This window comes from Marmota flaviventris, chromosome 3 (genome assembly GCF_047511675.1).
Source record: "Marmota flaviventris isolate mMarFla1 chromosome 3, mMarFla1.hap1, whole genome shotgun sequence".
Taxonomy (NCBI): domain Eukaryota; kingdom Metazoa; phylum Chordata; class Mammalia; order Rodentia; family Sciuridae; genus Marmota; species Marmota flaviventris.
In genome coordinates, this window is record NC_092500.1 from 123,541,480 (window position 1) to 123,559,550 (window position 18,071).

Below are 18,071 nucleotides of genomic sequence, written 5' to 3' on the forward strand. Positions count from 1 at the left end.
TCTTTTCTTGACAACTGTGAAACTCACAGGAAGCTCTGAAAACTCAGTCATTTCTAAAGGTTATAGCAAACTCACTGAGCTGCAAAATCTGACCTAAGTTGACATCTTTATTTCACTTAGGTGAATATTTATAATTTTGCAGCAGGAAATTAATGCATTTAATCATGAGATATTACCTCCAATCCCATGGAGGATGTCAGGTATCATACAGGGTTTTAGATAAAAAATTGTAGACTATAGGACCTATCCCAATCAAATCGGATTATGATTGTAGAATTTTTAACATGGTTCCTGGCAGAGGGTAAGTACTCAAGTACAGAGGGGGTGATTTCTTTTCCTTATGTTTCTTACCGGGATGTTTGAGAAGACTGAAGTGTCATATATTATTGGAATTTAGCATAGCATCATTTAAGAGAGGGGTGGAAAAATGGGAACTTACATCAAGAAATTCTTCTGCCTCTTTTCTTCTTCCAGATTTCTAGTCTATTTAGGAATTAGCCAGAGGTAATAATGCACATCAACAGGGCACCCAGATAGTTGAAGAGCTAATAGAAAACTATGTCTTATTCCCTTGGTGAAGACTTTAATCTCAAAGCATATGTGCTCATGATGGAACTATAATGTACTTACAGCATAGTTGCTTCACATTCAGAGGCGTACTTTGTTTTCATCTAAAACTAGTTCAGTATATAATTCTTTAAATTGAAGAATGGTTATGTACTTCTTTCAAGAGAAATTCACAATAGGATTTTTTATTGCAAACTCATAATCTTTAAAATATAATTTGATTCAAGGTTGCATTCAGCCTTTTTGGTGGCATTAATTGGGCACAGACTACAGTCCACCTGCATGGCCATAATGATTACTACTTCTTTTTCTTGGAGGAGTTCAGGCGTCATAAATTCTGTTAGCGTGGTATTAGCCAACTACATTATTAACATCACCAAGGGGAATTAAAATGTATCATGTTATAGGATCAAAAGTTCTACATTCTGAATCAATGCCAGTAATATAAAGGATTTCCAGACCCTTCAGTGAAACCACAGGCAGCAGCAATCCCTTCCCCACCAGCCACATGACTTGCTCCACGTTAGGGTGGAGGTCACTAGCTGTTCTCAGGTCTATGGCCCTGTCCACCTCCTGTGGTGGAATGTGTTGCCTTCACAATGTGAACATAGTATCACAGACCCTCAGGTCTGAAAGAAGCACTTTTGAGGTTTCCTTTAGTCAATCCAGTTAATCTGCTCATTTAGACTGCATGCCTGGGAAATCACAATAGTGTTCTTTGTAATAAACCCAATAGATATCCCTGAAACCAGATGGCTCTAACATTTTGCCCATTGGTCCAGTGGCAGAAGAGCTAGTCTGTTGGCCAGAAATTTGTGCCTACTAGGGGGGCTCAGCCTTCTTTCACTTTAATTCATCAGGTCCTTGTTGGCCCCATGAGCTACACGTCTATCACGGTGTCAGGGCACATTCCTGCACATCCTGGGGTTCCACTTACCCTTCATGTTAATCCATTTATTAGCTCCATATTGCAGGGATCTTTGCCAAGCCCATCAGCATAATTGGGATTTCAGGAGTCAGACCCCCTAATTACATTAGCTGAGTTGTCTCATTAGCCCCCATGCATCATCCAAACCCATCATCAAACGATTTTCCTTTATTATTGTTGCCATTTTCTTAATGCAGGTATTGTTGAGTAGGATTGTTTTTTTTACACCCACTTTTGCTTAACTTGTTGTTTGATCTCCAGAATACAATAAATCTTCAGACTAAATAGAGCCAAGATTGGGGGCAGGGGAGGAAGTGTTAGGTGAGGCTGGGATGCTAACCTTTCGGTTAGAATCAGAGAGAAGTGCATGGGCAACTTGGGCTAATACAGGCAAGAGATGTATATTTTTTTTTTTGTAGTCCAGCTTTGAAAAGAAATGATCCACTTTGTATAAACTGGTGCTTCACAGATAACTGGGGGAAGACAAAAACATGTAACCTGCTTTTTGTCGATGTGGGGGCCTTCTGCCTGAGTTCAGCAGTTGGGTAGAGGGCCTCCACTTCTTCAGTCCTCATAGGCATCTAGAACTTTGATACTATAGGGAGGCATCTTTTATGAAAAGCATAGGCTTAGGAATCAGAAAGCTGGAGTTCTGGTTGTAGTTTTGCCTCTAGCTGTGACAGATTTTAACCATCACTCACTACGCTATGCCCTGGATTTCTCAGTTTTAAAATAGAAACACCCTCTCTTCATAGTTTTCTTAAGTTCTCTCCCCAAAAGCTACAGACAGTGAGATGTAAATTTTAAATCATACCCAACACAGTACAGGTGTTCAATCTGTCATTCTTCCTTTGAGAGAGAGTTGATGGTTCTTCCATGTGTATCCCAGGTGCATCTCTGACCAAGACCTGTATATCTCCTTGGAAATGCTTGATCCTCTCAGGCTGGCCCCTGGGGCCTCCGGTTCACCCACTTGCTCTAGCCTCCTTTTGTAAGGTTGAGGGGTTACCTCCTGCCCATTTCAAAGTGCCCTCTATTTGATCCCTGGAACATCCCTAGGAATGTGAAACCTTCCAAGGAAGAGGAATGACAAGCCATTTTCAGGTTCCCTTGACTAATCTGAAATCATCTCCAGCCCTTGCAACTCCATCCCTCCCAAGGTGCTGAAGCCCACCTTCATCTGACTTTTGGGAACCCACCAAAATTAGTGTGAGGCTGTGCTCTGTATTGATCTCAAACTGTCAAACTCAAATCACACACACACACACAAAGTATGAGAAAGAAAGGAGGGTTGGGATGGTGGTGCCTGGGTTGGGGGTCAGGCACAGAAGTGAGTTTGCATCCACAAAGGGAGCATTGGGAGTTGTGTTGGAAAATTTTCTTCAGCCTTTATTTACCATGGTGGGTCACCTGGTGGGAAAGGAAGACAATAGCATGCTGTGTTGCCTTGCTGGAAAAGCATGCCCTAAGCAAAGAAGGTGGCAAGCTCAGTCAGAGCACTGCTCAATTAGCCCCTGCGCTTAAAGGAGGGTCTCCCTGCAGCTGTCAGCGGAGGGCGGGTGGGAGCAGAGGCCGGCCCACTCTGGGGCCCTTGGGAGGCAGACCTGCAGGAATCCTGAATGGGAGCTGACTTGTGAGGGACAGCAGATTCCCCCTGCCTGATACTGCTCCTTGCGTCTTGGACAAAGGGACCTAAAGGGGGTTTGGGGAAAACTGCTCTGGAGAGAGGCAGTGTGGGGAGACCACGGAGTAAATGATCAGAAAAGTGAGTGCAAACATCTCTTGCAGAGAGTGACCGACATATGGAACATGTTATCCGGAAGGGTTACAGGCTGGAGGAGCTCCTAGGGTTTTTCAGGGGGGTGGGGTGGGGGAGGGGAGCCTTCAGAAACTCAAGGAGCTTTCTAAACAAAAGGAATTTGAGAAGGGTTGGAGAAATAATGAGAAATGCAAACTTGACCCAGAGTTTCTTTCTATCTCCCGGGGCTTTTCTCCTGCCTGTCCTTACATGTTTCCTGTTCTAGGACCCAGGAAAGTCACTAGAGCCAGGTGCCTTGCTCACAATTGGCAGCGCCAGTGGCCTGGGGGGTAAGAAGGACCCCAGAGCCAGCTCACTTCTCTGCTCGAGGGGACCATAGCCTGACTTTAGACCCCTGACAACAGACCCACTCCTGGCACTGAATGGGTCTGGGTGGTTTGCTCTGTTCCCTCACTTTGTACAGGAGCAAACTGATGACTGCAGGGAGTGGCAGAAAGATTCACCCAAGAATTTGCTATGATAGCGTGGAGTGCCGGGAGGAGACCCCAGTTTTCTGATCCCTGCGACCAGTGTGTCATCTCCCCTTTGCAGCAGCCTTCTCCCGACACCCAACACACCACACTCACACCCCCCACGCAGACAGCCAGATACACACAGGCACACCCCCCAGACACATGCATATCCAGATGGACATCCCTCAGACATCCACCACACCCCTGCACACACTTAGACATGCACAGACATGGGCACACACTTACACTCACACTCACACCCACTGGCTGTTTCCCTTTAGCATGTGTATTGTTTGGAGTTCCTCCTCTTCCCAGCCTCTGCTCACAGTGCTACTGGGCATGACCTCAGCCACTCTTAGGACAAGGTGCAGATGGCTTGTTAAGATCATCATGATGGCCTGCTTTGTGGGCCTCTGCAGCACTTCCAGAAAGTTCTTTTTGAAACCCAGTGAAAATGTAAGGTGGTGTGGGAATTGAATTAGCCTGGGGGTAGTGGTGGCCGGTGGAACAGTTTGTAACTCCAGTCTAAGTGCAGACACCTCTGGAGCTGTAGTAGTGGAGCCTTTGTAGGGACAATCTCTCCTACCTTCCCTTATCCCTAGCCAGGTATAAAAAAGCCACCTGTCCAGGGCCTTTGCCTCAGCCGAATGTCCTGTTCATAAAAGCATCTCTCTCTCTCTCTTTCTCTCTCTCTTTCTGTCTCTTCTTTCCTCTGTTTCTTTCTTACACAGACACACACCAGCTTACCCTGAAGTCTTAGGTGGTTCCACACTTTCAGCCAGGCCTGTTAAGGTTATAGAAGCTCAGCTAGGTTCTACCTTCAGATGATTGACAGGACCTGGAACTTCTATGTTCTTCATGCTTTCAGAGTTAAGAAGTTAGTGGTGCACCAGTAATAATCCAGAGATCATTTTAGATCCTCATTCAAGAATTTAATTGGATCTTTCAGAGAAAATTTTACAAAATGTCTTTATTGGCACTCCTCTAATCCCTAGTAGTTTTTTCCAACTGTGGTTGTTTGCCTATCTTTTGCACTATAACAAGCCACCCCAAAACTTAGGAAAACAACTGTTGTAGTATTTCTTTTGATTTCATGGGTCAGAAGTTTGGGCAGAAGTAGGCTGCGTGATTTTTCTGAGTTCACTTGGGGACATTCAGCTGGCAGATAGACTAATCTGGATCATCCAGGTCAGTTTCACTTGCAAGACTAGTGCCTCATCAGGGATGGCCAAAAGACTGAACTGTCCTGGGAACCCTTTTCAACTCAGTGGCCTCTGGACCCTTAGACCCACATGACAGCTCAGAGTTGCATGAACAAGTCCAAAGACATAGAACCTTTTAGGACCTAGCCTTGGAAGTTACATAATATTGATTTTGATATGCCATATTCGTCAAAACAATCATGACTTTGCCCTGATACAAAGGGGTGACCTCTTGGGCTTTGATCCCATTCTAAAAGGGGTCAACAATCCCAAAACAAATAAGTCTCCCAGCACTGTGCTATACGATTCTTAACCAGAAGTGGTAAGGTGTCCCCAGATGGTGTTTAGAAAACTTCACATCATTTATTTTTTTTAAATGGTTGTCACCACGACTGGAGGACATGATAGACAACCTTCCTTGCTGTAGGTGAGAACCTGAGTTACTTGTGTGGGGAGCACAACTGAACAATGAAGACCTGTCCTGCCCAAAATATCAGGTGGCACCCTTGTGGGAGAAAAGTTGCTCTCAGAATCAAGACCCCCTGATAAGCAATTATTCTCCTCCAGATGCAAAGCTAGTTCGTGGAGGAGTTGGCTTAATGAATATATCAAAGCAGGAGATTTTCCAAATGTTCACATTATTTTGCTTGTCCTCATCAACCACAAATACATTGCAACCTGTAAAACCAGAGTCAGAACTGTCTCACCTTCAAAACTCTGGCCAATTTTTAAAAAGAATCCTTGGATTCTTGATTTTCTTTACCATCAGATGAGGAAAGAGGAAAGGAAAAATCTATATTTGAAAAATGAAAGCTTACATAAAAGAGCCCACAAGATGCATGTGGAATAAATACACTTCTCAGCCATAATGAACCAGTGTTGTAGTCTTGGACTATGCGATTCGTCTTTACGTTTCTGAGGACCTGTCTAGAATGTCTTTTCTCTAAAAAAGTGAAAGAAACACTGATGCCAGTAGGGTGCTCACTGCTGAGTGTGCTGCAAGGAAGAGACAGGTGCCTTGGACCACAATGAATTGGGAAGTTGTTATGTGATTTGGCTACACATTTCGGACTGTTGGGTCACACAGATGGGTTTGAATCCTGGCTGTGGTTCTCCATTGATGTGTAAGCCTGAGCAAAATTACTTAATCCCTCTGAGCCTCAGTCTCCTCAGCTGCAAAGTGGGGATAATAATTGTATCTGTGAGGATTAACTGAGATAATCCATGTTAAGTGTTCCACAAAGTCTAGCATATGGTGTGGCTCAGTGAACATTAGCCTTTCTTACAAGGGATCATTACAACTTGTGTCTGTGATTAGAGGCAGCTTTGGGTTTAGCATGTTTATGCCAAAATTGCTTTCAGAGGACCAGCCCTGGGTTGGTTTTTAGTCTTGCCCCGCTGTTAGGAAGTCACCAGACTGCTTAAAATTGGAGTCTGTGTTTATTAAGCACCGGCCACAAGCTTTGATTTGGATGAAAGATTGGTTTTCTCCTGTGTGTACATCTCAGCATCACCACATGAATGGGTCAGAATGGATGTAGAAAATTACCAGCTAGACCTCTATTCTACCTCAGTTTCCAGTCTATAGAAGTGTTCAGGTGAATGATGGTGACCATGGTGAGTGGAGGGAGAGAAATGCAGCAGAGCGAAAGACAGGTGAGGCCCCCACAGTCTTCAGACAGCATGGCTTCCTGGATGGGGCATCCAGACCAGTGCTTCAGTGAGCCGGTGCTCCTCCTAGTGGAAGGAGGCTGGCTGTGCAGGGAGCGGGCAGCGTGATGCAGGCCTGATCATGGAGCGCAAAGGAAGAAGCCCACAGGAGAAGTGTAGCCAAGTCCTCTTGGGCCAAACCAGTGTGGTTTGTTGATCCTGTCCATGCTGGTTTGGGCATTGCCAGGCCAGCTGCAGTCTTGGTTTGGAAGAGGCAACCAGAGAGTGAAAGGAATAGCAGTCCTGCTTTGGGGGTTCCCTTAGCTTCTAACTCTTGAGACATAGTGGCTTTGTTCTTCTGCCATTTTGAAACTCATTCTTGGCTGGGTAGACAAGGTAGATACTTTAGCAGCAGCATCATTATCATCCTTATTTATTCTAAGTATTAAAAAATCAGTTAGCTGCCTACCTTGTGCTAGTATGACTTACAGTGGTACAGCATTTTTCAGGCAAAGGTATATGCCTGAAACCGACTCAAATAAGAAGCATACATATAAAACAAAAAGGTTGACTTGGGGTGTTTTTTTCTGGAGCCAAAGTTATTTGTTAATGCCAATGTATCCAGCAGTCTGTGCATATAAAGCAACTTTCCCTGGTATGTTTTCACCCATAGAGAATGGAGATAACTCAGATGCAGGAAATAACTCAAATCAGAATGTCTGAGACCATGAAATGATACCACTTGAAAATAGACTGACTATAAACCCATCCATCCTCATTTCCATGAGTACCAGACGTGTGTGTGTGTATGTACAAGCCCACGCATGCAACCTTGTGTGCACAGTGGGAGATGAATGTGAATGCCCCAAACAAATAAAAGTAAATTTACTAGATAATACCATTATGGCCAGTGGCTGGATTGACTCAGATTTTCTCCGAAGTCCTTCCTAGTCCACCCTCTGGCCATGTTAGTGGTATGCAAAAGATCAAGTAAATCCAAGTTTCCTGGGGCTCCTGTCGGCATACCAAGCTACTTTCAGATCTCTCTGCCAAGATGGGGCTAAGCCCGAGGGCTCCTTGGCCTGGGGAGTGAGTGCACTACCTTCCGTGCTGGAGCTGCCGGTGCACATTGTTTTGACATGTGCCATACCTTCCATCGCTCACTGCCTTGGGGCCAGAGTTGGGTATGCTTTGAACAATGTAAAAATTCCTCTTCCAGCAGCAGTACAGAGTAAACTCACAGCTTTCTACCTCCATCTCAGTATATACAGCTTTCTTCAGGAATATATTCCTTCTTTTAGGAATATAGGCTCCTTCTCTACCATTCAGGGGACCTATTTATTGTATGGCTCCAGGAAGGACTGATTTTAATACTTCCTTTCTAAGAGAGGTGATTCAACCCTCTGAAGCTATTTCATTTCATTTCATCCTGGAATGTGCCATCTCTTGCACACATGCCCTGTGTTGGCTGGGAAACCGACATCCCCTGAACTTTGAGGACCTTGTCCTGTTTCTGATCTTGGACCCAGGGTTAACCTTGTCAATCAGTTTCTGCACCTGAGTTTCAAGTGTTACACTTTAACGCTGCCTGGAGAATTAAAGTGGATAGAATCTATTTCCCTGGCACTGCTCTTGCCTGTTTGATGCAGACCTGCCCGGTGTCCGGGGATCTCAAATGAGTTCTCGCCAAATATAGGCAGAGAGCGCAGCTGATTTGCTTTTGGTGTTCTGAAAATTTAGAGCATGCTGGTCTGCATCTTTTGGCAGCAGTCACATGACTATGTTCCTTGCCCTCAGGGTTTGTCTGTTTTTGTGCTTCATAAGACAGGAAGTGTCAGGGCACATCCCCCACCCACCACCACCACCACAGTGTGCTAAGAGTGAATGAGATGAAAAACGTAGAACTTGAAGGGAAGGAAGAGGCGCTGTGGAAATCCACCCAGCCCCATTCATGTGAGTTCACTTCTCATTTACTCCTTGTAGCAATTCCAAGTCGCTCCCTCCCTTCATCTTTTACAAGCACTTCCCTCCCTTGTTGGTTTTGGATGCCTCTTGCCCCCAATGAGTCGACCTGCATGTTTCCACTTCGAATCTAACCATGCTATTTCCAGATTGCCAGCCCCCATGGGTGCTGGAGCCTAATTGGTCTGTTCTCACTGGTGTTTGTAGCACCTTCCCTCTGGGCATCATCTGTGCATTTTAATTAATCTGCCACTTTTTCCTCTCTCTACTTCCGGATCATTAATAAAGAGATTAACCCAAACCAGACCAACCCCCCACGGAGAGGCTCCACCAGCATCTCTCTCTCTCTCAGTTCCCAGCCTTGTCATGGGTCAGAACATCTTCATGTGGCCCCACTGACTAATTTTGAAGCCTCAGGACCTGTGATCAGAACAAAGCCAATGTGAATTAATTTGGCAATTAAGATTTGGGGAACAAGCTCAGCTGGTCTTTTATAAGGTCTTAGTTTAATATTTCCACTACATTCCTTTCCTTTTGGTCATTCTACTTTAAATCTATTGCGTTCCCACCTCTCTCCCTTTGCATTCCCTGAGCAAGATATTAGGGTTATCCAGCAGGATGTAGTCTTTGCAGCCCTTAGCATTAGTCAGAGACCATGTCATAGCCACAGAAATTCTCCAGAGAATTAGGCCCTTCTGGATTCAGTTGAACAGTGTCTTCTTTGACCCCAGCCAGAGGACCCAGTTGCCTCCAGAGGATATGGCTGTACAAGAAATAAAGAATTTGCATATTCAGAATTTGGTAAATTTAAAAACTGCTTTCACGTTCGATTTCATGATTCCTCTCTGAGGGAAGCTAAAACAGATCCTTTCTGGCTTTGTAAGTCACCCAGGTTTCCAGGGATGGCCACAAACCCAGGACATGGGTTGGTATATCCAAGTGCTTGGCCCTGTACAACATGTGACTTCTGCAAGGACGGGTGACTTCCAGAGGGACTGCTTTGGACAGTATCAAGCCCAGGAGGGACAGGGGTCAACCAAATTTTGTTTACTCTAATGAGCAAATGCTTTATGGGGAGGAAAATCAGAAGTGGTGGCCTCAAATCCCTAGAAACTCTGCCTAGGACTGAGGCTTCTTGGGGTGGCTCTCAACTTGCTGACTGGCAGCTGTCCTGGTTCCTGGCTCCTGGCTCCCAGCTTGGAACTTGAGCTTTCTCTGGAAATAAATTCTCTAGAATGAAAGCAGAAAAGACAGGCATAGCATAGTATAATCATTAAGAACATGAACTCTAGCACCAGACTTACACAAATCCTGATTCTGTGGCTTACTAGCTAGTTATTTAACTTCCCTGTGCCTCAGTTTTCCCATATGAAATGGAATATGCAAAAATACCTACCTCAGTGAGGTTGCCATCAGGATTAAAGATTTCATGTGCATCAGTCCTCATTCTAACCAGGCCCATAGCATTTTCATTCTTGATCTCATCAGGATAAACATGTACTCCTTACCTGGGCAGCAAAAGGGGTCTATGGGTCCATGGTCAGGAGTGGTGTAGGGAGGCTAGCCCTGGACAGGTGAATTGGAACCCGAAGGAGGCACCCCCATCTCAGCCCATGTCAGGACAGACACAGGTTGCCTTGGCCTCAGATCTTGTACCACTCTCTACCCTGGCTTCCTTTTCCATTTCAGCTGCTTCGTGGATACCCAGAAACCCTCTGTGTGTATTGTAAACTGAGCCAGAAAGGAGGAATCAGAAATTGCTCTCTTTTGAGTATTTTGAGGGATGGTGAAACCTTGTAGGAATGTTGCTCCGGGGACTGAGAAAACACCATATGTGGGAAAGCATTTCTAAGCGAGGAAAACAGCATGTGCATATTGGTCGGGATCTTGGAAAACTCTGAGCAGAGGAAATGGGCACTAGGGAGAGTATAGGAAGGGGGTTTTACTGAGGTCTTTAACAGGTCTTTTTCTAATTATAGCCAAGAAGAGCCTGGGGACCCATGGCCTGCTTCAGAGCCAGGGCCTGTATTTTCTTTGGGAAAAGAAGGCAGAGTTGATTGGCTTCCAAACCCAGACTTGGCAGAAGCCCATGCAGGCCCGTGAGCAGTGCCTTGGGCAGGTCTCGATCCTCACAGGCGCTCATTCAATAAGCAGACATTGAAATTCTGCAGGGTGTGCAGCCCTGTGCTGGGCATGAGGGATCTGTGGGTGAAAACATAATGGTCCCTGCCATCCAGGAGGAGACAGGCTGGCAATACTAATACAGTAGGATAATGGCTTACATGGGGGTTTCTACAAAGGACTGTGAGTACTAGAGAAGTCCCTTTAGGCAGAAACTGCTGTGCCTTACCTGGCTTGAACCACTATTGCCTGTTTCCATTCCCCACTCCAGGGAAATAGTCTCCCAGGAAAATCCCACTCCAGGAGATGGGGTGGGAAATGAAGGTCTTAGTGACCAAAAGAGACCAACTCAGCCTCCTCTCTCTCCCAGCAGGTTCAGAAGCACCCCTTCACATGTCCCTACACTTGTTCCTTACTTTTCCCAGTCTGTGTGCTTCCAGTTCATGATACTTTTCTTCTCCCACAACCAGGGTGGCCAGTCTGAGGTCCTATCACTTATGAGCAATGGCATTTGAGGAAAAGCCTTGTGGAGACCATGCTGGTTCAGATTGCTGCGAGCCAGATGTAGAGAAAGAAATTCTCCAGATGCTTGGTCCCGCACGTGTGCATTCAGCAAGGGCCCCTCCTATTGCCACAGCAAACTCAGGTTCATGTTCAAGTTAACATTTCTAGTGTACACGCTAGGTACTGGTACTGTCCTAAGTGCTTTCATAGGAAGTTCTTTATCAATCCCTCACAGTAACCTGATCACCCACAAGCCACCAGATTTTGTTGAGCCCAAGAACTTAGTTTCCCCTCTCACTCTGTCATTAATTAGCAATCTGACTTCACCACTGCTGCAGACCTCAGTTTCCATATCTATACAAAGGAGGAGGTTGTCTAGATTCTGTGTTTTGGGAAGTCTTGTCACCAACATTCTTGGGCTTGCTCTCTATGAAAACAAAACAAAAAAAACTAATAGCAGATAATCAAAATGGAGCCCACAAAAAGCCTGCAGGGTTTGATGCAGCCTTGCAAATAATTTAGAAACATTCACCAGCCTGCACATGGTGTGGTCCCATTGCTTTTACCAGAGAATCATGGCAAGGTTTTTGATTTGATGGTAAGAAAGAGGATGGATGCAGGATTGGATAGAGCCCACATTAATACTAATTGGGTAATACCCACACTACATAACGCTATGAGGGATGCTTCAATGGCCATTTGGAGAATGGCTGAGAAAAGGCAAAGGAGGCATAGTTGATACTATTGAAGATCTTGGGTGAGCTTTACAGAAAAGTCAGCTTATGAAGAATGAGTACAATTTCAACGAGAGGTCATAAAAGTGAGTAAAATAAAGAGAACAGTACATGCATGTATGTTGTAAAGCTTATTCAAATAGCAAGAAATAGTGATTGAGATTGGAGCATGGGACATATGAGCCCAATCTTACTACAGTTAACAAAAAGAGAAGTCAGGTCCAGAATGCAAAGAACCCTGTCACTTCTCTGTCTCTCTCCTCTTCTTTAAACTGTAGTTAGCGTTTCCCTTATCTATAGAATTGCTACAGCTTGGATCTGGAATGTCTCCCAAAGGCCATGTGTTAAAGACTTGATCCCCAGTTTGGTGTTTTGGGGAGGTAATGAAACTTGAAGAGGTAGATACTAGTAGGAAGTCTTTAGGTCATTGGGAGTGTTTGCTTTGAAGGGGATTGTGGAACCCCGGTGTCCTTCTCTTTTCTCTCCTGGCCTCAAGTGGTTTTGCTCTGCCACGTGCTGCCACACCATGATATGCCACCATAGACCCAAAGCAATAGGGTCAACAAATCATAGACGGAAGCCTCTAAAATCATGGGCCAAAATAAACCTTTCTCTTCTATACGTTGTTTATCTCAGGTATTTGTTATAGTAACAGAAAACCGATTAAAACAAAAATAAAGGCATTAGATTAGATGTTCTTTTTATCTGACCCCTGCCCATCTCCTTGATTTGTTTCCCTATGACTAGGTACCCAGTGTATTCTTACCTTACAGTAGCTGGGCTTTAGAGAGATTAAATATACTTTTTGATAGACTCTCAGTCCCAAATGACTTTATTGTAGCTGTATTCTTTTTTGGCAGGGAGAGAGGGATGGTGATTTTAGTGGCATATATCCCATGTTGTTGGGTTTTTTTTGTTGTTGTTCAAGTTTCATTTTGTTGGTCCTGCAAGACCGCAGGAAATAAAACTTCTCCACCGAGTGTATTAATTATCCCGTGGGAACCATTTTCCTGGGATAATACAATTCCTAGAGCAATCTCTAGGGGTGGGTAGTTATGCTAGAATCCTTCTCTTAGTTTTGACCCTGAAGGAGTCAGCTGTCCAGCGAGTGTTTCCCAGAGAAGGAAGATGGATCCCTTATCACTGAGGCAGGCCAGGAGCCAGGGGGAGGAAATTCCAACACAGTGTCTACAAAATTGCTGGCCTTTGGGGACAAGAGAGCAAGCCAGAATTTCAGACAGACCAGGAAGGAGGCCGTGTCTGTGACCTAGGAGCAGATCTGGTGTTGTGAAGCAGGGCTCCTTTCTTTTTCTCCTGTCATCTTTGTTTATTTCCTCTGTATTTTCCCCCTGGACTTAGTGAAGTCTTTCTGAAAATACCAAAGGTGAACCAAGAGAAGAGTTTTTATTTTCCATGTTTAGGCATCATGTTTAAAAGCAATGATTATTAAAGAATGAAGTGAAGTGGCAGCAATGATTATTAAAGAATGAATACCTCAAGGTGGATATAGGAGGTATGAACCAGGTAGGAACACTAGCTCAGGTACCCCCTCCACCTGAGAGTCTCCTTCTACCGCAAACCTTCGGAAAGTCTGGGCTTTGTTCCACTGAGGGAGAGACCAGCAAGGGAGGTGTCTGGAGATCAGCTCTAGAATTCCACAAGGACTCAACAGGAGCCCTGTGTTGAGGCTCTACTATGGCAACAGAAAGAGAACACTGATAGATTCAAGTGCCGTTTAAACAAGGAGATAGTAGAATTAGAAATAGAACCACTAAAGCAAACACTTTGGAATGAAAACTTGAAACAATCCAAAGGAGGAGAAATGAACCAAGGCTGACCTGCTGTTAAGGGCAAGACTAACCTGTTACAGGGAACTAGTTTTTTCTACATTTCCTTCTTCTTCAGACGGTGCCTTTGCACTGCTGCCGTTTTGAGAAGAGAGTCTCTGGGGGCTGAGCAGTTTGGCTGGGTGGCCTGATGATGCATGTTCCATCTGAGAGCTTAACAGAGCACCCAGAGGCCCTCATGCGGTGTGGGTTGTGGCAAGAGAACAGACTTTACCAGGTTTGGCCTGGCCAGGGGTGGGCCCATTTCTGATCTCATAGAGGCAACTGACCCAATCCCCGGCTTCCATGTGTTCCTTTGAAGACCTCAGGGGCTGGGGTTGGGGAGTCATCGAATTATATTTTTTCAGACAATGATAAATTGTCTGCTGCTGGTAAAGGAATGTAACTACACATTTATATTTCTCAGGTTTAAAGTCTTCAGAGTCTGCCAAGGTAGAGCTGACTTTCCGGGCTCAAGGGATGTTTAAAGAAGTGGCAGGACATCGTCCACGTGCAGCAGAAGGCTGCAGGATAGTGCAGACACCGAATGCAAAGGCAGTCAGTGCTGCCTGTCTAGGAGAGCTATCAGTCAGAAGATCTGGTGTGCATTCCCCAGTGTTTCCCAGGGGTTGGGGAAAGAGCCCCTTCCGAATGTCCAGGGCTTACTTGGGATGGTGGTGCCCTCTCTCTTTCGCCCCCTCTGGAATTCTCAGCCTCAGGTGGCTGGTGCCAGAATGATTTGGACTCCGCTGCTGCAGCCTGCCGTTAACACCCGTTATTTCCTTTTCAGATCTTACAGGTGAACAAGGTGATGTCCATCTTGTTTTATGTGATATTTCTCGCTTATCTCCGTGGCATCCAAGGTAACAACATGGATCAAAGGAATTTGCCGGAAGACTCACTCAACTCCCTGATTATTAAGCTGATCCAGGCAGATATTTTGAAAAACAAGCTCTCCAAGCAGATGGTGGATGTTAAAGAAAATTACCAGAACGTCCTGCCGAAAGCAGAGGCAGCCCGAGAGCCAGAGCAGGGAGAACCTGCCAGGTCAGAATTCCAGCCAATGATTGCGACAGACACCGAATTGCTGCGACAACAGAGACGCTACAGTTCCCCCCGAGTCCTGCTAAGCGACAGTACCCCCTTGGAGCCTCCTCCCTTGTATCTCATGGAGGATTACGTGGGCAACCCCGTGGTGGCCAACAGAACGTCACGGCGGAAACGGTATGCAGAGCATAAGAGTCACCGAGGGGAGTACTCGGTGTGTGACAGTGAGAGTCTGTGGGTGACCGACAAGTCGTCGGCCATCGACATTCGGGGACACCAGGTCACGGTGCTGGGGGAGATCAAAACCGGCAACTCTCCCGTCAAACAATATTTTTATGAAACGAGATGTAAAGAAGCCAGGCCAGTCAAAAACGGTTGCAGGGGGATCGATGACAAACACTGGAACTCTCAGTGCAAAACGTCCCAAACCTACGTCCGAGCACTGACTTCAGAAAACAACAAACTCGTAGGCTGGCGCTGGATACGAATAGACACTTCCTGTGTGTGTGCCTTGTCGAGAAAAATCGGAAGAACATGAATTGGCATCTCTCCCCATATATAAATTATTACTTTAAATTATATGATATGCATGTAGCATATAAATGTTTATATTGTTTTTATATATTATAAGTTGACCTTTATTTATTAAACTTCAGCAACCCTACAGTATATAAGCTTTTTTCTCAATAAAGTCAGTGTGCTTGCCTCCCCCCAGGCCTCTCCCATCTGTTAATCTTGTTTTGTGATCTGGCTCTCAGGAGCCTTTCTGTAAAATCTGTGTACACCAGTACTTTGCATTCAGTATTGTCAAGGCCATGACTGTCGCTTTAGTAAACTTGTTAAAATCAGATGATGTCGGCGTTGTGTATAAACACAGTGATATCCGCCTTCTGGTATATTCCATGTTGGATTAATTAATTAAAAGAACTGTTATGGCCTCCATTGAAATTATACCCTGTAGCTTTGAGCTTAGCATTTCCTCCTGGCCAGCAAGCACACCACCAAGTACTTACTTGTTTTTTTTTTTTTTCTACTCTTGGTCTTGCCAATTAGAATTATGATTTGTGCCAATAACAACGAACCTGGCAATTTTAGTTTTGTAAGTTTCTTTTTAGCACATTTGTTGTTTGGGGGTTGTTTAAGGGTTGGATTTTTTTTTTTTCTTTTTTGGCTTTGGATTTGTTTTGCTTTTGGTAAGTGGTTTTCATCCTTTTAGGCACATAGGAAAAAATTTCTAGATATTCGTAACAGAATAATTTGTGTGCGTGTGATGCCGGGGATCGAACTGTAACAGGATAATTACATGGCTACCCAGAAGCAAACTGAAATGGCTCATGAATAATCTATACACAGAAAATAAATTTTCTCATTATAAACTCTCTTGGCCCATGGCCTTCCCCACTGATCTGTGAGTGGTTGGAAAGGGCTCTGGCTTTGGAGTCAGACTTCAGTCCAATTTCCAGCTCCTCCCTTCTGACCTGATCAACCCTGGGAGCCTGGGTTTCCTGGGGGTCAGAATCTGATGGGGATTCTGGCCTACCTCCCAGGAAACCTGACAGGCCAGTTAAGTACCCAACTCTGAACTTTCCAGCATGGAGTAGGCATTTGAGAGTTCCTTTCCTTCCCTCCTCTTTCTTCCTTTTTTAGATATTATGTTCAACCTTTGTATTATTGTTGGTTGATTTTCCACCTTGAGATATAAGAGGTCCAAACATAAGAGACTTTCTTGGTGCCCACAGAGTCCCAGCAGAGGTCTTTACAGGCAAGGGGTCACTGTGGTGATGGCATCCCCTGTCCTGTCTATTCAGGATGGAGGGGACACCCATAGTGACCCCCAAGGAGTTTGCTGATGCCCTGTCCCATTGAGAAGCAGTTGGAACTCTTAGGGCTGAAGCATATGGGCGCTCATCTCCATTTGCCAGAGGTAAAGGTGTCCACTAGTCTAACACAGAAGCTATCCTTACTGCCCCGAACCCCTGCTCTGTGCCTGAACTGGGTTACCCTGCCTTCATTTAAAGCCTATGTGTGCTCTGTCTTCCTGAGACCTCTAACACTCACCCCTGTAGAGCACGTGTCCTTTATGTGACATGAGCTTTCAAGACAGACTCAGCAAATGAGAGCAGCTTTGGTTAAGAGCATCATGATAAGAGCTTGATTCTGAATGCCCAACGTGGAGGCAGGAAATGAGCCTGCCATGTCCCCACTATGTGCCAGGCACTTTCAAACACTGCCACCATTATTTGCCGCAAATCCTTTGAGGGAGCCATTTGTCATCTCCGGTTTACAGGTGAAGAAACGGAGGCTTGTGGGTTTAACTTGACCATGGTTATTTAGCAGAAAATTGGCGGAGTGAAGAGGTAGATCCATGTTTGGATGATAACAAGCCTCCCTCCCCTTTCATTCATCCCTCTCCCTCCTGCTTCTAGCTGGCAGCATCACAGTTTAACGTGAACACTGCTGTCCTAGAGAATGAAAAGCACAGTTCTCTGCCTGCCAGCGTCTGTAGCTGCTGTTTCCCTGAGCCTACATCAATGTCAGGATAAGCCTGATGATAGGATTCTGGGAGTCTCTTGATGACGCAGGCCCCGTTCTCAGGAGCTCATCACTGGGTGGTGCCTGGTAAGCCTTCCCCTTGGCCTCCAGTGAGGGTGTGGCACCCTCCAGCAGGCTGTGAGATGCTGCAGCTGGGGGCATCTATATACCTGGTGTCTGGATGTTAGACTAGCACTGTGGTAGAGACGATTCCAGTACAAGGACCTAAAATAGGAGTGGTACAATCCAGTTGACAGTGGATTCTGGGATGCTGGAGCAACCTGTGAAAGTGCTGCAGTAAGCTGCCCAGGCTGTCTGTCACAAGGCCGTCCTCAGGGTCATGAGTTAAGGAGCCCATAGATTCCTCTTTTGGAACTTCTATTCCAGAACCTGCCTAGAGGGTCCAGCTGACTGGCTTGAGTGATAGAAGTCGGAGACCCCAACTTTGGAAGGCAAGGACCCTCAACAGCAGGGCTGAGTCCTGGGCCCTGCCTTGAATGCAAGGAGTTTGTCAGCCTGTCAAGAACACGTTTGGAGCAACACACTCCTGGCAAAAATGCAGGTTGGAGAAGACAGTGGACCTGGAGAGAGATTCTGAAAACATTCTCTGAGCTGCAGGCTGTCTGATGGCCCAGCCTCTTCCATTCTGGGTGGCAAGGCAATGAAGCATTTTCCAGCTCCATTTCAGAAACTGCGTTGGCATAAGAGGGAGTTCAGGTGCTGCCAA

At 45.5% G+C, this 18,071-nt stretch overlaps 1 protein-coding gene across 1 annotated transcript in view; it reads left to right on the plus strand.

The window, feature by feature from the left end:
* The window catches only part of Ntf3 (neurotrophin 3), a 59,911-nt gene extending 44,339 nt beyond the window's left edge, over positions 1 to 15,572 (plus strand). Inside the window, exon 2 of the mRNA XM_027951213.2 lies at positions 14,556 to 15,572. Coding sequence (XP_027807014.1) covers positions 14,556 to 15,350 — 795 coding nt within the window. The 3' untranslated portion in view covers positions 15,351 to 15,572. The remainder of the gene's footprint in view (positions 1 to 14,555) is intronic.
* The last annotated feature ends 2,499 nt before the right edge of the window (positions 15,573 to 18,071 follow it).